This window comes from Lepidothrix coronata, unplaced genomic scaffold (genome assembly GCF_001604755.1).
Source record: "Lepidothrix coronata isolate B3197 unplaced genomic scaffold, Lepidothrix_coronata-1.0 Scaffold33, whole genome shotgun sequence".
Classification (NCBI taxonomy): Eukaryota; Metazoa; Chordata; class Aves; order Passeriformes; family Pipridae; genus Lepidothrix; species Lepidothrix coronata.
The window spans coordinates 2,189,403-2,205,862 of record NW_016690213.1 but is presented as its reverse complement, the minus strand read 5'-3'; the positions used below and the strand labels follow the sequence as shown (position 1 = coordinate 2,205,862).

Sequence of the window (16,460 nt, the reverse complement as noted above, 5' to 3'; positions counted from 1 at the left end):
AAAACAGCTGGGATTTAATGCTAAAGGTACTTGCACAGTAGGTCGAGCATCCAGTTTCTCCTCTACACATTCAGGTCATAGGGAAAATTCTCACAATGTTGTAGCTTCTAAACAAAACACCAAGTCATTTAGTATAAAATAAAATGCACCTAACACAAGATGACGGGGCTGGAGCATGAGAGCTGGTTGGGCCTAATGTCAAATACAAAAGGACAGAAAAGGGTCTGTGAGGCTGCATGTGCCATGTCCACTGTCCCAGGGAAAGAGCTGAACTGTATAGTGCAATGAGCACGTTGAACCCTTCCAGTCCAGGTTGTTCCCAGGACTACAGTAGGAAGGCCTGAAATTTACTTGCTTAGTCATCAGCATTGAAGACTAGTTTGAGGGACATGGAAGGAAGCTGTAGAGAAGCAGAGGAGAGCTGTAAATGTCAACAGTCTGAGAATCCACAAGCACTTAATCTCAGCCAACAAACTCCAGGAGACATTACAGATGAAGTGGTTAGAGAGCTGTGGGGAGCACTGGCTCTTGGCACAAGTCAGACAGCACCAGGTTTTTGTTATCTTGGTTATGTATTTCCAGCAGAGTAAGAAAGAGCCTCCTGTGGCAGACTGGGGAGAGTAAGAAGTGTTTATCTTCAAGTACGAACAGAGTAAAAAACATTACTGATGTGAACCTCAACCCTCATCCCTTTACAGAATATAAGTTACAATCCTTTAAAAAGACGATTAGACTTTTTGGTAGAGGTCAAGAAAGGTTTAGCTGACTGAAGCAAGTGACACTAATAATATAATCATCTTACATTTATAACCAGGGAATTGCAGATGTTGCACATCCAGGTATTTCTGTCAGCTTGTGATTAACAAGGTGCACACTCAAAGGAACAAGCTCAGCAAAATTCTGAAAACAACATTTAGAAAGTACCTATTGAATGCTGACATGAAAAGCACTTACTCGATGCTTTTAGCTTTGTTTTGTATTCAGTTATGATGGTTTTATGTTTGGGAATTTTGTGTAGCTTTGCTGTTCTTTTTTTTTTCCTCCCCCCAAACATAATACATTCTAGATTGTACACATAATTCATAAATATTAAAGTTATAGCCAATTTATTACAGATATTATTTCCCTGATACTGAAACAATGTTATATATAAACATTTCTACATTAATATAAATACATGCAAAATAAATCAGAAAATAGAAGTCTTGAGTAAAGAATGACCAAATTGCAAAAAAATCATAAATTGTGTACTTTGCAATTATTTGTGGTTGCAGTCTCCAACTCTGATCCCAGAGGGAAAAAAATCCTTCTCGCTGTCAATATTTTGCTTTGCACAGAGAATCAATTATCAGTATCATCAATTATCTTTTTAATGTTATGCTTACAGGAAAAGAGTTTTTCAATGCAGTTACACATTATTTGAAACTGTGGCACATAGTTCAAAAAGCAAGACTCTCTGCAAAGGAATAGTAACGTCACCAAAAAAGTGGGATTTCTAAGTACCATGCACAGAAAACTGTTGATACGTCAACCAGCTTCAGTAGGGGTAACCAGAGATAAAGCATTAGTATCCTTTGCTCCTGCAATTTCTGCATGTCTCTTCACAAGAAGTGACAGCAATATATAAATGATTCAATCTACAACAGGTAGTAGAGACAAAAGTAGTCTGTACTGTTTTTAAGAAAAGGAAATCCACATTCACCAAGTTTCTTTATTTCATACTTCACATCTTCACTCAATACTGTTACTGAATGTTTGAAAAATTGTCCTGTACACCATGAACATACAAAATTTATCTGAAGCATTAAATCTGTAAAAATAGGAACAATTCAGTCAGACCAAGTGTAACTGAAGACCTGGCAGACAGTAAAGGGAATTGCTTATCTGGGCAGAAGACGTAGTCAGAAATTAAGACTTAACTAAAAACCCCACAGATTATTAAGAAAGCAGAACTATGTAAATTAAGATTTTACTAATTTGTCAGAAGATAGGAGAGAGAATTTTATTTTAAATCAGTAAGCATAATGTGACGTTTTAGAGACACGTTTGGAGGTCTAATTACATACAATTAGAAAACTCACTGCCTTCAGGCACCCTCATATCAAGTGCAAATCTGCGCAGTTATAGAATATATTTATAAAATATACTATATGCAAACATCTTTACAGAGCTTTAAATCAAGCCAAAAGTAAATATATTTGATGGGACAACAGAAAAAAAAAAGAATCAATGCAAAAATGTGGGCAGTGTGATTGTGGCCCTTCAAAGCCAGAGGAAACTATTCCTTTTGTCTGCAACAAAAAGGACATGGGATTTGCACCTTAAAAGTTGACTGTTAACAAAAATGAAGAAAATATCCTCTGTGATTCTGCAAATTAACATAAAATTAGCTTTTGTGACTTTTATGTGTTGTTATCTTAAAATATCTTCTAAAGCACAATGTCAACCCTTGAATACCAATAACTAATCACCTAATTGAAAGGGTTTCCCAGCTAAATTCAAATTAAAACCCACATAATTCTAAGGAGTGCAATGCTCTGGAGAAGGCTTTAAATTATTTTACTTGTAAAGCTAGTGTTAGTTTTTTTAGTTAAAAAACAACTGGAAGCAAGAAGGCTGCAAGAGTACAAATGACAAAATCATTTTAGATACACCAAGTGAAGGAGTGAATTATCCACTGATGCAGAGAGAAACATCCATTTGCTACATTATTTGCTTCCTTACTTCATTCCATTGCATGTACACACAGCTAAGTATTAAAATGCAGAATAATAAATAAAACGGCTCAGATTACTAGCATGGGGCAAAACACAATCCATAATTGTGCTCTATCTCGTTTCTGTTTCAGCAGTCTTTTTCTTTTGCAGTTTATAAGAAAAATCATAGTCAGACTTCCAAAAAGAGTCATTCTTTTTTTATCAGAAACTTAAGTTCATTTGCCCAGGTTTATAACCCAAGACATTTCTGTGAAGGAAGCACAGTGCAAATTATAGGACTAATAAAACTTGCTTACATAGAAAGAAGTTTACTTGATTAATGTTAACTGGTATCTTTATGAAATACATTGTAAAACAAAGATTAAATAACAGGTTTGAGCTTGTTGGGGTTTTTTTCCTCAGACTTTTTTCCTTATCCCGCCTTTGAAAAGCTTACTGAATTACAAAAATCTTTAATAAAGTTCCAGTCTTCAGCAGATAACCATTATAAATGCTGCCAATCAATGCCAGCTAGTGTTTGATTTGCTTCTTGTGCATGTCCAATTTCCTCTGTGATACTGTGCTGCTGCCAGAGTTTTTGAATCTTTTTAAATCGCTCTTTGCACAGATGTAAGGGATTCCCACGTCTGAAAAGGAGATAACACTTATCAGGAACGATAAAACACTGCAGCTAAGCACAAACACTCAGGTGTGATATATTAAGTATTAGATAATACCCCTTAAAATACTAAAATATTTAGATAACCCTTTAACATCATTCTCTTATCAGAGCAAATCAACAGATACTTGGATTAGTAAACTGTGGTGCTACCTTGTCTGGTGCCCCACCCTTACAGCTCAACAGTTCCCTCCAGCCTTTGGGAACCTCCCGTAAAGCCCACAGACCTCGGAATGTACGTTTTCAGCAATTTTCCCAGGCTGAACCAGTTCACATTTTCTGATTTTGACCAGTTTCAAAAGTAGCAAGCATTAACATTATCATGTCCCCAAATTATCCTCTCATAGGAAGCAGAGACGGGAGTTAAGACAGAGAACTACCTCATTAAATAAAACAATCTCATAGTATTTTTACTTGGTATTAAATTAACACAGGTTATCCACACAAATGCACTAGATACAAGTAAAATTTTCAGCCTTAGTTTCTAGGCAACTTTACAGATGCTCAAAAGATTTAAATTTTTTACACTTCAAGACAACCGTTTATAACCTGGAAAAGGTCTTCCATTAAATATTTTGGACCTAAAAACACATGTCAGCATTAAAATGTTTGAAGATATTAGATGCAGCAGGAACGTAAAAATATAATGTTACCTATATAATTAAAATAAAGTGGTAACATAAAAAGTGTATTTTAGAAACCAGATAGTTTCAAAATTCCCCTCTTTAAAGGATGCATTTTTTTAATATTTACCTGAGTCCCTGGTCTGTCTCTCCATAGTCATCAAGATAAGGAGGAGGATAAAAGCAGCCCTTTGTTTTCCCAGCTAAAAATAGCACCTGACATTCTCTTACCCTAGAGAAAAACCACAGAGAAGTTTTTAGGTATTGGTTTTTACATTATTAGTTTCCTATACTTCCATAAACACTGCTTTTCCAGTTCTTACCTACTTTCATTCTGTATAATCTGCATGTACAGATTTTTAATGGTACTTTTTTTTTTAAACTAAAGACCTCATTCTCTTCCCATTATAACTTCTCCATAGCGGTTAAAAACAATGTAGTTCCATGTCACATTATTTGCAGTCTGTGTAAAATACTCAACAAAACCACAGCAAGAAAAAAAACCCAATTTCACTTCCCACTAATCTTTGCCGAAGTGAAAATAGACATTATCTAATCTTTTCTTGTATGCAGCAAGACAGCTAAAGTGAATTTTCATGGTTTTAACAGCAGCAGCAGCAATAACAAAATCAAAGTATTTACCTTCATCATTCTGTAATACTTAAGTAGAAATAAATGCAGACAAAACAAATTCACTTGAAAATGAAATTCAGATTTTCTATGAAATTTAACTTCAAAGAAACAGCCTTTTACCCTTATACCAAAGCATAGGAAGATGAATACACTCTAGTTTTAGGGAACCCTATTGTTAACAAAACACTGCCTTTACAAACCACCCCTGCAATCACATTTACAGAACTCCTAATTTCATGACTACACACACCACCTAACCCAGCAGTATGTGTAGAGGCATTCAGCTCCTTACCTAAGGAATATGCCCACTCCAGAACCACAAGTGTACGTATGTGCAGTACAGGCTCCAACATCTTCCCCTTCTAATTCAGTCTGACAGCAATAACTCTGAGAACACAGCATGGTCCCACACACAAGGCACAATGTTGGGGCTCTGCTTTTATCACCACCTGATTTCGGACACCTTTTGTTAAGCAAAAAAACCAAACCAAAACAAGAAGAAATTCACTGTATGTATTAACTCTAGATGGTAAAAAGATTCAAAAGTTAACAGTTGCGATTTCTACTTCACTGAAATACAGGGCAGTTTTGCTGACAAATGCTATGTGCCATTAACTTTATGATTCTCCTTGCAACTTTCTGAGAGGTTTAACTTTCAGGTTAGAGATTTCCCAGTTCATTAAAAGGAGCAGAAGACTTCAGGGTCCTCGCTGTAATTGCATTCAACTTACGAGAAATTGGATGCTTGGTTAATGAGGCAGCTGTAGTCATCCGGAAGGTCTATTAATTTGTTGGATTCTCTTGCATAGCTAGAATAAAACAATCAAATCAACCACTCAAATTTCAATGAATAATACACAAGTGAATAATACACAAGTGAATTCAAACTCATTCGTGTTTTCCTGATCCATCTAAACAGCATCTGTGAATAACTAAATTTTTAGTTTTCCTCTTCTCCGCCATTGAGAGTGAAATGGGAACACATTAAAAAGGAACTCACAACATCTTTCAACTAAGCCACCTCCTGTTTTGTCACATTTTTTATTAATTTGACAAAAAAGAGGCAGAAAGTCAGAAAAATACATGTCATATGTATACTTTCAGCAAAAGCTCATTATGAGGTCACTACAGGTTTAACTAAATATTTGTTCTCCCTTATCAGTTTGCTTTGTATTTTTCTTTAGTCACTAATACTGAATGGAAAATAGTCTGACTCTCAAGTTCAGAGAACTTGTATCTTGCAGAGAATGAAACATTCATGCAATGAAAAGGATCTATTTAATACCAAATATTTATATATTTAAAAATAACAGATACTATACACTTAATTTTAATAATCTTCAAGTCTAGGAATAATATAAATTAGACTATGAAACATAAACAGAGGTTTGTAACAGAAACAATGTACAAGAACGTGCTGAGAGTGAAAAAAATCACTATGAAGTCAGACATAATCTTGGGAAGAGCAATTAAGAAACAGCAAAAGTAAAACATGGAAAAAATCCCAACAATTACAAGTAGCAGGAAATCAATTACACAGCCACAGTACTCTTATTGTATAAGATTCTGTTAATAGTCTGGTGTTTAACAGATGAAGTGATTAATTTTTATTTTTTTCACTTAGGCTTATTCTGTGTACAATGCTGAAAGATTAACTTTATGTATTTAGCACAGGAGACTAAAATGCAGGGATATGTTTACAATCACTGCACTGTGAACCTCACATTCATTTATAACTATCTGAATAATTGTTAACCACTATTTTTACCCAGCCTTCAGAAAGAACAACACCCAAAATGCTTTTCTACACCCACAAAGTAATAAACATGATTTAAATTGAAAATAATTGCTTAGCAAGAAAAAATTTATGAAGAGTGAATTTTCTTTTTAGCAACTGACTCAGTGTTGGTTTCACTGAAGGAACTGGATTCTTTAAGAAGATAATTTAAAAACCTCTTCAATGCCTGTATTTTTAAACAAAGATTATATATGTCTTAGAGCAACAGCATATATTTTGAATCAGAAGGTACAAAGTAATAGGAAATGCGAGAAGAAATTTTATGGCCTCTGATTACTGTGGGTCACTCTAAACAAAGGCAAAGTTAAATAGTACAGCTTTAAAATCTACTAATTTTAGCAATATTTACTTTTGTCATGAAATTCCCAAAATCTCTTTGCTTATCCCATAATATTTTCGTCAGAACTGATACTGTGCTGTTATAAACACCCTTTACAAAAAAAATTGAAGAAAACAGCAAAATTAAAGTTTTTTCCCCTGTCTCTCCTTGAAATATGTCCATTTTTACCTGATAGCTTGTCTCTTGCCTTCCAGATACCTTTTTACTTCATTGTTACTGCACCAACTACAAGAAAGAAAAAAACTGGATTTTAACTTCAATGGATGATAAAAAAAACAAGTAAGAAAAAAATCCACAATACATATATTAAATAACTCTACAACCAAAATTATTTCTTTCAAAACACTTATTTCACAAACAGTTTTCAAAATCTACGATTTGCTTCCATATATGCATTCCTGGGAGAATACTTATACTACTATCTTGTGCAGGATTTTATTTATATATTTATATTTAAACTAAGCATAAAAACACAACTTACCTTTCTATTAAAGTGTTCAGAATCTCACTGTTTTCTTGAAAAAGGCAAGTGAGGTTGTTTGGCAAGGAAAGATAGCTACATAAGTGTTCAAACTGGTTTGCTCCATTTACTGAAAAAGAAAAAAGTGTAATTCTCATAACTATGTTTTTAAAAATGACATTAACTACAATAAATTAAATACAGCTCTAAGTAATGGAACAGCTATCCTTTTCCTTTTTTTTCAAAACTGTATTCTCCAGCACCCAAAACATGGCATGAAGATTGAAAGTGTTAAAGGCACCAGACAGCTATGCTGGAAAACTGCCAGTAAAGAAAAGCACCTTTCCTAAAATTTCCTCCCTAAGCATGTTTCAAGCACAGTCATATAAGAACCACAACTGAGAGCTGAACAGCCTTTACAACTCAATATGTCTTTGTTTCAATGTCGCCCAATAAATGGCTACTTCATGCTTCTTGTGACATGGATCAAGACAGGCGGTCAGTGACAGGCAGCATACCACAGCCTCAGGAAGAAATATAGGAATTGTGAATGCCTGCAATGCCAAACTTTACTAAAATATCTAGGACATAGCCCCAGACTGCCATAATCACACTAGTCTACTGGTTTGACTCTCCTGGCCTCTGCTCTCCCAACTTTCAGGAAAAAGCATACCAGTACCTCTTCTGGGGAACAGCCTCTTTAGCTTCTGAATAGAGGGGGGAACAGAATTAGAATAAAAGCTGCACTCACTTCTCTCTCATGTCCAAGTAATTTCTGTTTTGCGAGCCCCAGTAAAACACCAGAGAAAAGGAATATAAGCCAGTTGTGGGATCCGTGGATCCCGGAGCAGGGGAGTGGGAAAGAAACACACAACACCCAGTGTCACAGGACACTGCCAGAACAGAACGTCTCGCAGTGGTGGGAAACTGCAGGGCCATCCAAGCACCTGGGACTTGAGGATTGTAAAACAGAAGTGAAGCAAAGCCTTTCTTTTTTGCTCTCTTACAACACATTCTTTAAAGGCCCATAGACCTACTGTCTGGAAGTACATCTGCATTTTGTACCTTAAAGTAACCATAAACAAAGAACTCAAGTGATCTCTACTGGTCCAGACTATGAACTTGAGAAACCTTTTTACAGAAAACAAAACCTCAGGAAAAGAGGTTTCTTTCTTTTGGCCTAACTGATGAAGTATCCTGATTGTTAAACAAAAAAACAATAAAAAATCTACAATTTACACACAACTTGTCAAGGAAACATTCTGAAAGTACCAAATCACAAACACACCCATGACGAGACAACCATCGTTCTTATGTCAGCTCAGCACCAAGTATCAGACTTTGTTTTAAACATGGCAGTCCTGATGTGCTGTGAACCTACTTATTATTAACATCTTCAGATTTACATTCTGTCCCTACACATGCCATATGTGGAGGGCAGTGAAGTATGTTACTAACATCAATTATTTGGGGTGTAACATAACACAGTGTTTTATGGAGAGATCATAGAATGGTTTGGGTTGGAAGGGACCTTAAAGACAATTTACTTCCAATGACCCTGCCAAGAAGAGGGACACCTTCCACTAGACCAGATGACCAAGTTGCTCAAACTCCCATCCAGCCTGGCCTTGATATTAATTATTAGCGGATGCTGATTGAATGAAATCAATGCAAGGAAACGGTGGTCTCATTTGAAAATAGTAATCCATAGGAGCTTGGAAATAATCAAAATTTCCCTTATTAACAGAAGAGCATCAATTTCCAATTTAAGTAATCTAGAACAGTGTTTACCTCTATATTAAAAACACATTTTTAAAACAAGCAGATTATTTTTTTTTGGTCTTTTTTGTTATGCTGATATGATTCTGCACTGGTAACAAGTCCACATTCATTCAATCAGTTCCTTTAGAAAAAAGAGTTTAAATGTACTTTATTTTGATCATTAATGTTTATGTCTTGAAAAGCTGATTTAATACCAAGCAGACAGTACCTTGAATTTCTGAGGGTGCCGGGACTCCATTTAAGTAATGAAAAAACAAAGCAGAACATCTCAGGAAAGGCATGATTCCAGCTTTTAGATTCTTCCACAGGTGCCAGCCTGAGGAAATTTCTTTCAAGGCACTTAAGAGAATACAATAAAAAAAAGTTTGCTTATATTTAATCATTTCAGTTTGAGAGTTATATTTAGTAAGCCTTCAGTCATATTGCATATTAAATTACTGACTTCAGTTGAAACAATCATTATGCAAAGTGTTTATTTCAAAGAAAACTCCAAGAAAAACAATAAACTAGAGATCCATAAAAAAGTAACCAGTAGGGACAGTACATTAAGGATAATTTTGCATGAACATTTCAGATCATAGAATCATAAAATGGTTTGGGTTGGAAAGGACCTTAGAGATTACTTAGTTCCAACTCCACTGCCATGGGCAGGGACACCTTCCATTAGACAAGGTTGCTCCGAGCTCCATCCAACCTGGCTTTGAACACTTCCAAGGATGGGCATCCACAGCTTCTCTGGGCAACCTATTCTAGGGCCTCACCACCCTCACAGTAAAGAATTTTTTCCTAATCACTGATCTAAACCTATTCTCTTCCATTTTGGAGCCATTCCTATCCCAACAAAGTTTCTGTACTCAGACACTGCCAATTCCAGATTCTGCAAACTAACTAAAGAAAAAATTGTTCCAGAGAACAATCTTCATGAGCAGGTATCTTCATGATCACAGGAATAGTTACTTAAGTGAATCTAGAAGTACTGGATAAGAAACAAGATACAAGAGCTCCCAAGTGAAAAGCGTCATCTTTGACCTCATTATTACATAGAACTCAGTCAGTAATTAATGTTGAGTCAAGGAGGGAGAAAAATATAATAAAATTTTCTCTTTTACCTTCCTGTACACTGGCAAAGAAATTTATACAGTGTAAGCACAGCTACTTCCTCTTCACTGTTAGTGTTTTCTTGATCCATGCCATTCTCTTCTGAAGAAGAAATAAATAAATAAGCAAGCTGTTTCATATATACATGATTATAGAACAAGAATGCATTTTTTTCAAGTTTTGATAAAAAATGCCCAAACTAAGTGAAATATTTCACTGGAATGGAATAGGATGTACTAGAAAAAAGTTTTCTGCTGCACATCCTATGTGGTAAGTTTATGCTATTGTCAGCTCCAGTGAGGTGTTGATTTACTTCTTGGATTGGCTGGGTTTCCCAATGTACTTGCTTGGAGTTCCTTGGTTTTGGCATACCATGCCTTATCCAGCTCCTCTTGCCAGAAGATACATTGATGCCTTAGTTTGCTAACTGCAACTTATTCATCATGTAATGCCTAAGCCAAATCTCTGCCATAAACACTTCCACATACTGGCTGGAAAGCTAGGATTCATGACTAGCTATGCTCCAAGAAACCTCCAGTGTTGAGCAATAAAGACAAGATGACTGAACTTGCATGAGTACAATTTATATATACTCTCTGTGGACAGAAAGACAGAGAAGCAACAACTGTGTTTTGCAACTATAAACTGCACACATTTACCAGCAGCATTGTAGCTGTTTCCTAAGTACAGATTTGAGGAATCGTTTCAATAAAAGTTGAAAGAAAGTGGCATTACCTGTTGATGAGGTAAGTAAAATTTGTATTATGTGTGCCATAGTGACAAGATGAAACAGGTGAAGATCTCCAGTGCCAAGACTAACCCCTGAAAAATCCTGACAATGTATGGCAGGGAAAGAGAGCACCAAGCTTACCTGTAAAAGAAAACAAGAAAGCCGGTACATTCCTTCTCCTTTGGAATCTTTCCCTTTTCTCTGCTCATGCTGCAACTATACCCTCTGAAGGCAGACTTAAGGCTAATTGTGAAGCTAATTACACAGACATTATTTAAGAGAACAATGATTAACTATCAGGAGAGTTTTGAATATGTTTGGGTTTTTTGGGTTTGTTGTTTTGTTGGTGGGGGTCTTTTTTGCCCCTATGTTTTGTTTGTGGGTTGTTGGAGGGGTTGTTTTTTATTTATTTTGGGGGTTTTTTTAACAGCCAAAGAGCATATATTCCACCTCAGTCCACCCCTTTTATATATTTATATATTTATATATATAAATATTTTAAACTAAATAAGTCTTTAAAATGTATTAAAATATTAAAAACCTGAACATTTTGAAAGGTTCCTAACTTAAAGAAAAAGTTTTCAATAATTTTTACATAGTGCCTACTTGATCAAAACATTATTAATACATATTATGGAATACATACCAATAAATGAAACATGTCAATATCAAGTATGCAAGGAAGATTTCCATTTTTTTCATTAGGCACCAGTGCTAAATATTTTGGAGAGGAAAAAAAAAATTAATTGAACATTTATATATGAAAAGATTTTAGTGTACTTCAGTTACAAAATGAGAGCCATCTCCTTCATGTACATGCTTAAAAAAATACAAATGTACTTGTTTTGGACAGAAAGGAATCAATTCAGGAGTTGTTCAACACTATTGGAAAAGACTCTTGCCTATTTTACTCTATTGAAATGAAAGCCATTTGCTACTCCCATAGTAACTTTGTTTCATTTCTTGGGTTTCCAGTGAGAGATATAATAAGACAGTATCTAAAACTCTGCTCTGAGGCAGAAATAAGCTCAAACCCTAGCGATTAAATAGGACCACTAATTGTTGCTAGACAGCTGCTCAAAGGATGCAATTTGCTTAACTTGACAAGATTCAGTGAACTTGCTCTACATAAATAATTTGCCTTATGGAGTCAAAAATATACATACATTATTTTATCTCTAATTAAGAAAGAGTGAGATGTTGGTCTCTCCACCTCTGTGTATTCACAGTAACCACAAATTATTAACTAAAGCACTCCAGCTGACAACAGAAATTCACACACAATAAATTCCAAGCACCTCCATCTAAAAGCAAACAATATAAATTGTTTTGAAAATGTTACTACATATTTTAAGTAACAATCAAGGAACAGTTGCAGACTTCTTTGCTCCAAGCAGTAAAATCTGATTTATAATAAAAGAGTTTCAATTGCAGCTATGGGTATAGTTTTACAATGCAGCTATAAGCATTAAGCTGCCAAGTTTAAAAACACTACTACAGTAAAAAATAGTCTCATCATAAGAACTTAAAAATACTTCAGTTGAAGACTACTGCTGTGCTGGCCAAAAAATTAATTAGTTGAAGATGTGACATTTTGAATCTATTTCTATTACTAAACATTTCATCACTACTCAGATTTTAAATGTTTTCCTTTTGTAAGCATGTAGCCACAGAACTCAACCCAAAAGTGTAATAAATGTTTCTATCAAAAACGTGACCAGAGCAAGGGATTTACTAAACCAAATTTATTTTCAGTAAGTCATCTTTATGTATAGTTTATAGAATACTGACAGATCAAAGGCTAATAATTTTCCTTATTCCTAGCCTTGAAAAATAAAACAGCAGAAACTTTTTTCCTTCACACAAGTCAAAGCAGTACAGTTGCTTCTGTCAGCTGGAAGGAAGGAGAGCTTTGAAGAAACATTGATTCAAGTTTTCAAGAATACCCAAACCACGCAGAACACCATATACCACTAAGTTCCAGTCAAATAGCTAGCAGCATCTGCTGTCCTGCTTCACTTAGAAAACGGCTCAACCATTACTGCCACGGACTGATGACAATTAAGTTTTCCCCATAAAGCTGCCAACTGTTTGCTGAAGTAGGTGGTATCCATCTACCCGTAATTTCAGTATACGAATGCATTTTAAAAGCTTCCCCGCTCTACTGACTGGAAACATTAAAGTTAACCCATTTCATAATACCCTTTCAGAATACTCCTCTCATGGACAATTACTGCATTAGGCTGAACTTCAGACTGCTCGTCTGTATCTACTAATGCTTCAAGTTTAGAACATTTTGGCTGTTCTCATTAAAATTCACAATGAACATAGGACATTACATACTAAGTCCTGTCTTCCCACAGATTCTACTTTTCAAAGACAGAAAATTTTGCAGATATATTACAGACCTCCTATTTCCTTTCCACACTATATTAATCTTAATTTCTTCATATTTAGATTTCCAGTGCATCCCTTTCGTGAAGGGCCACACTTCCTTCTCCTTTGCTCTAGGTATCTTTCTAAAAGGAGGAATCAATAGAAATCCTTCACAGCAAAATATCCATGCTTCCCTTGAAATGTATCTTGGAGCTGCAGACCAAAAGAAATGTCTCTTCTTTTTTCCATGGTATGACATGTATAGGTGGAAATACCAGCTCTTGGTCTGTTCCTTAAAACCAGTACATAAAATAATTTTCTAATCAATACCAACAGTCATTCTGCAAGCATTTTTCTGTATCTGTATCTTTGCAAAAAAACCAGCATAAGGTGGTGAACTTACATGCTAATAGAGTACAAAAGTGACCCTGTACTGCTGAAAGAGATGAAACTGTCCAGTGAGCTGCTGCAAATCTTGTTAGCGACGTAAGGCAGTCATCCTTTAAAAACAAAAAAATAAGAGACACAGTCAACCAAGTTCCTCAACGTGAAAAGAAAGGCCTCTTGACTTACTGCATTTTTTTCAGGCTTCTCAACTGTAGTTTATGGGAGCAGTTGGACTGTGTAAGTGTATGACAGATACTTATTTTATGCAGATACACACAAGTTCCTTTCAGTATTATTATTTTGACTGTTACCATGAGAAACCACAACCTTACTAAATTATGTGTTTATAGGAAAAAAAGTAACAGTTTTTCTAGATTTGATTTTTAAATAGATTAAGAAATCAGATACAGATTGACTCAACAGTAGGATCCAACAAATAAAACTATCAAATAACTGTAACTTAAAATTTCCCTAGTGAAGCACAATTCCCTCTTTTTTCCGATTCAAAGAGGAATTGCTATTTGATCCTTACCTGTCGACAAGGTAAATGGCCAAATAATGGTTTATCTTCATCAGCTAAAATTCGTTCTGTAAAAAAAAAAATTCCATCTTGTGAGTTGAACTAAATTCTGAAAATCACCTAGAAAGGAGCAAAATGAATACATCAGTACCTATAGTCTGTATTGTGTAAGCACAGCTTCCCCAGCACATTATAGGTACACGGGGATCTTCTTCATTTGGATGAACCTTCAAGCCTACTTTGTATGTTGCCGTGCCAAAAGTTGTCAGCATCTCTTTTATGCTCTCAGAATAAGGATTCCTGAAACAAAGAAAACAATATTACTAATTCATTATTGTCTCCACTGGCAGCATAGTACTTTAATAATAAGCATTCATCCCCTACTGGATTTTTAAAATTTAAGTGACAACTCCAATATCCTTCTTTGGATCTGGTATTCAGTAACCTCTTTTTTTTGTGACAGATATATTCCTAATTATTATTTTGATTATTTGATTGGAACCAATCACATTTTTTAGTGTTAAGTATATTTAGTCTTCAAAAATTATATAGTTAAGGCTAAATTACAAGAAATATGTGTGACTGATAGCTAAATCTGTTGTCAGCAGGGACAGATGCCTCACATCTTTGTGTGCACCTGGCAGACAATTGTCTGTACCATATAATGAGTTTTATTACTTTTTCTTCAAGTCAAGAAAGGGTAGAATCAAATACAAGCACACCATAACAGCTGAAATTACATATTAGCATACTCTCCATTTCATAGTCTTCCTTCATGCTAGAAAAAAAAGTGCAGCATGTTCTCTGCATAACGACTTACCACATCTACCTCTTCAAATTCTACTGCATTACTTTGGACTTGTGGGTTGAACTTCAATACCATCATAATAATAGAATTAATTTTTGTAATTAAAACAAAATTCATATATTTGCCTTAATTATTGAGACCTAGCACAGAAGTTACATTCTATTTTCATATTATCATTTCATGATGAATTTTCAATAATTTATTACGATGTAAATACATACTTCAGTTTGAAATCTGGTCTAAATCCTTCAGGTAATTGTAGCTGATCCATTTTTTCTGAATGACCAGAATGACCTGTACAAACAAAAAGTAGTAAATCACTGATTATTCACCTATACATGATTTTTACATTATAGAAAGGTGAGGAAGCACATCATCAGAAACTGAAATTCCAAGCTGTTCTTGCCACTTATGCCATCATCTCTTAACTCCATTCTGGTAGAACAGATATGGTTGTTTCTTTTCCATGAATATTATAACATTTTCACATATAAATATACAGATTTCTTCCGACTTACTTGCAGAGTCTTCACTTCGAAGCAAATGCAGTGCTTTTATTTGCTGGGATACTCTTTTGATCCACTGAGTTAGGTTTGGTTGGCCTGAAAAGTCTAACCTGTCAAAAAAAATCCCAACAAACAATTAAAAACAATTTATATACAGAATTAGTATTTTAGAGGCATTCTATGCTCTTCTGTTTCTCAACAGGCTCTTTTCCCTGCTGCCCAGGTATTTTTCTACATTCAGTTCTTTTTCTGCAGGTCCTATGCTTTCCTGTCCTTTCATGCTTTTACAAAGTAAAATCCATAAACCAAAATAAGCAGGCAGGCAATCCATTTGAGTTTATCAAAACAGAGGATAATAAACATTCAGGAGGGTTTTCTGGGGTGTAGCTTGTTTGGGACCTTGTTTTTTTACATTAATAAGGACATTCATAAAGCAAACAGACCTGTTGAACAAAACTCTGGGTGGAGGAAGCAGAGGAATAACGGTATTGCTTAAGCATTCACAAAGTGGGCAAAGGAATTCACCATTTTCTACATCGTAACTTGTGTGTACTCGCAATCTTTGTTGTCTTCGTTGCTCTTTCGCTTGGACTGCATCAAAATACCTTTAGAAAACAGCAAGACATCAGTGGCAAATTATCAAAACATTACTTTAACATAAAAATTATTCAAGAATTCTCAGGAAGACACAGTTTTGCCTTTTCCCAGATATAGGTAAGAGAATTATCTGAAGGAAAAAGCTCTACCCTCTGACTGAAAAAGTATTACTATCTCCAGCTATCCCCAGTTTTTGGGTGCCAAAATCCCCCAAAGTGCTGAAGTTCCCTGGGCTGTTAAAATCATGTTTAAGACTTTAGCAATTTCCAGATGAAGAGGTAGAGAGAAGGTTGAAGGATTAAAAGAAAAAAAAAAAAGCCTCATTTTTACATAAAATGTTTAGAGAGCATGAGCATTATCTGTGGGCATATTCCATTATAGGCCACAACCAAAACAGAGGAGCAACTGGAAAAACTGGTGGCTGAAT

At 35.1% G+C, this 16,460-nt stretch overlaps 1 protein-coding gene across 2 annotated transcripts in view; it reads right to left on the bottom strand.

The window, feature by feature from the left end:
• Positions 1-1,345: 1,345 nt before the first annotated feature.
• Positions 1,346-16,460, bottom strand: part of UBR2 (ubiquitin protein ligase E3 component n-recognin 2) — a 57,752-nt gene continuing 42,637 nt past the window's right edge. For both annotated transcript variants that reach the window (XM_017811686.1, XM_017811685.1), the window contains exons 32-47: positions 15,880-16,041; positions 15,449-15,546; positions 15,152-15,224; positions 14,274-14,422; positions 14,135-14,190; positions 13,619-13,715; positions 11,486-11,553; positions 10,845-10,980; positions 10,121-10,211; positions 9,220-9,350; positions 7,251-7,359; positions 6,938-6,994; positions 5,363-5,440; positions 4,924-5,094; positions 4,129-4,230; positions 1,346-3,343 (exon numbers count right to left, since the gene is read on the bottom strand). In XM_017811686.1, the coding sequence (XP_017667175.1) occupies positions 3,202-3,343; positions 4,129-4,230; positions 4,924-5,094; positions 5,363-5,440; positions 6,938-6,994; positions 7,251-7,359; positions 9,220-9,350; positions 10,121-10,211; positions 10,845-10,980; positions 11,486-11,553; positions 13,619-13,715; positions 14,135-14,190; positions 14,274-14,422; positions 15,152-15,224; positions 15,449-15,546; positions 15,880-16,041 (1,720 nt within the window). In that variant the 3' untranslated portion in view covers positions 1,346-3,201. The remainder of the gene's footprint in view (positions 3,344-4,128; positions 4,231-4,923; positions 5,095-5,362; positions 5,441-6,937; positions 6,995-7,250; positions 7,360-9,219; positions 9,351-10,120; positions 10,212-10,844; positions 10,981-11,485; positions 11,554-13,618; positions 13,716-14,134; positions 14,191-14,273; positions 14,423-15,151; positions 15,225-15,448; positions 15,547-15,879; positions 16,042-16,460) is intronic.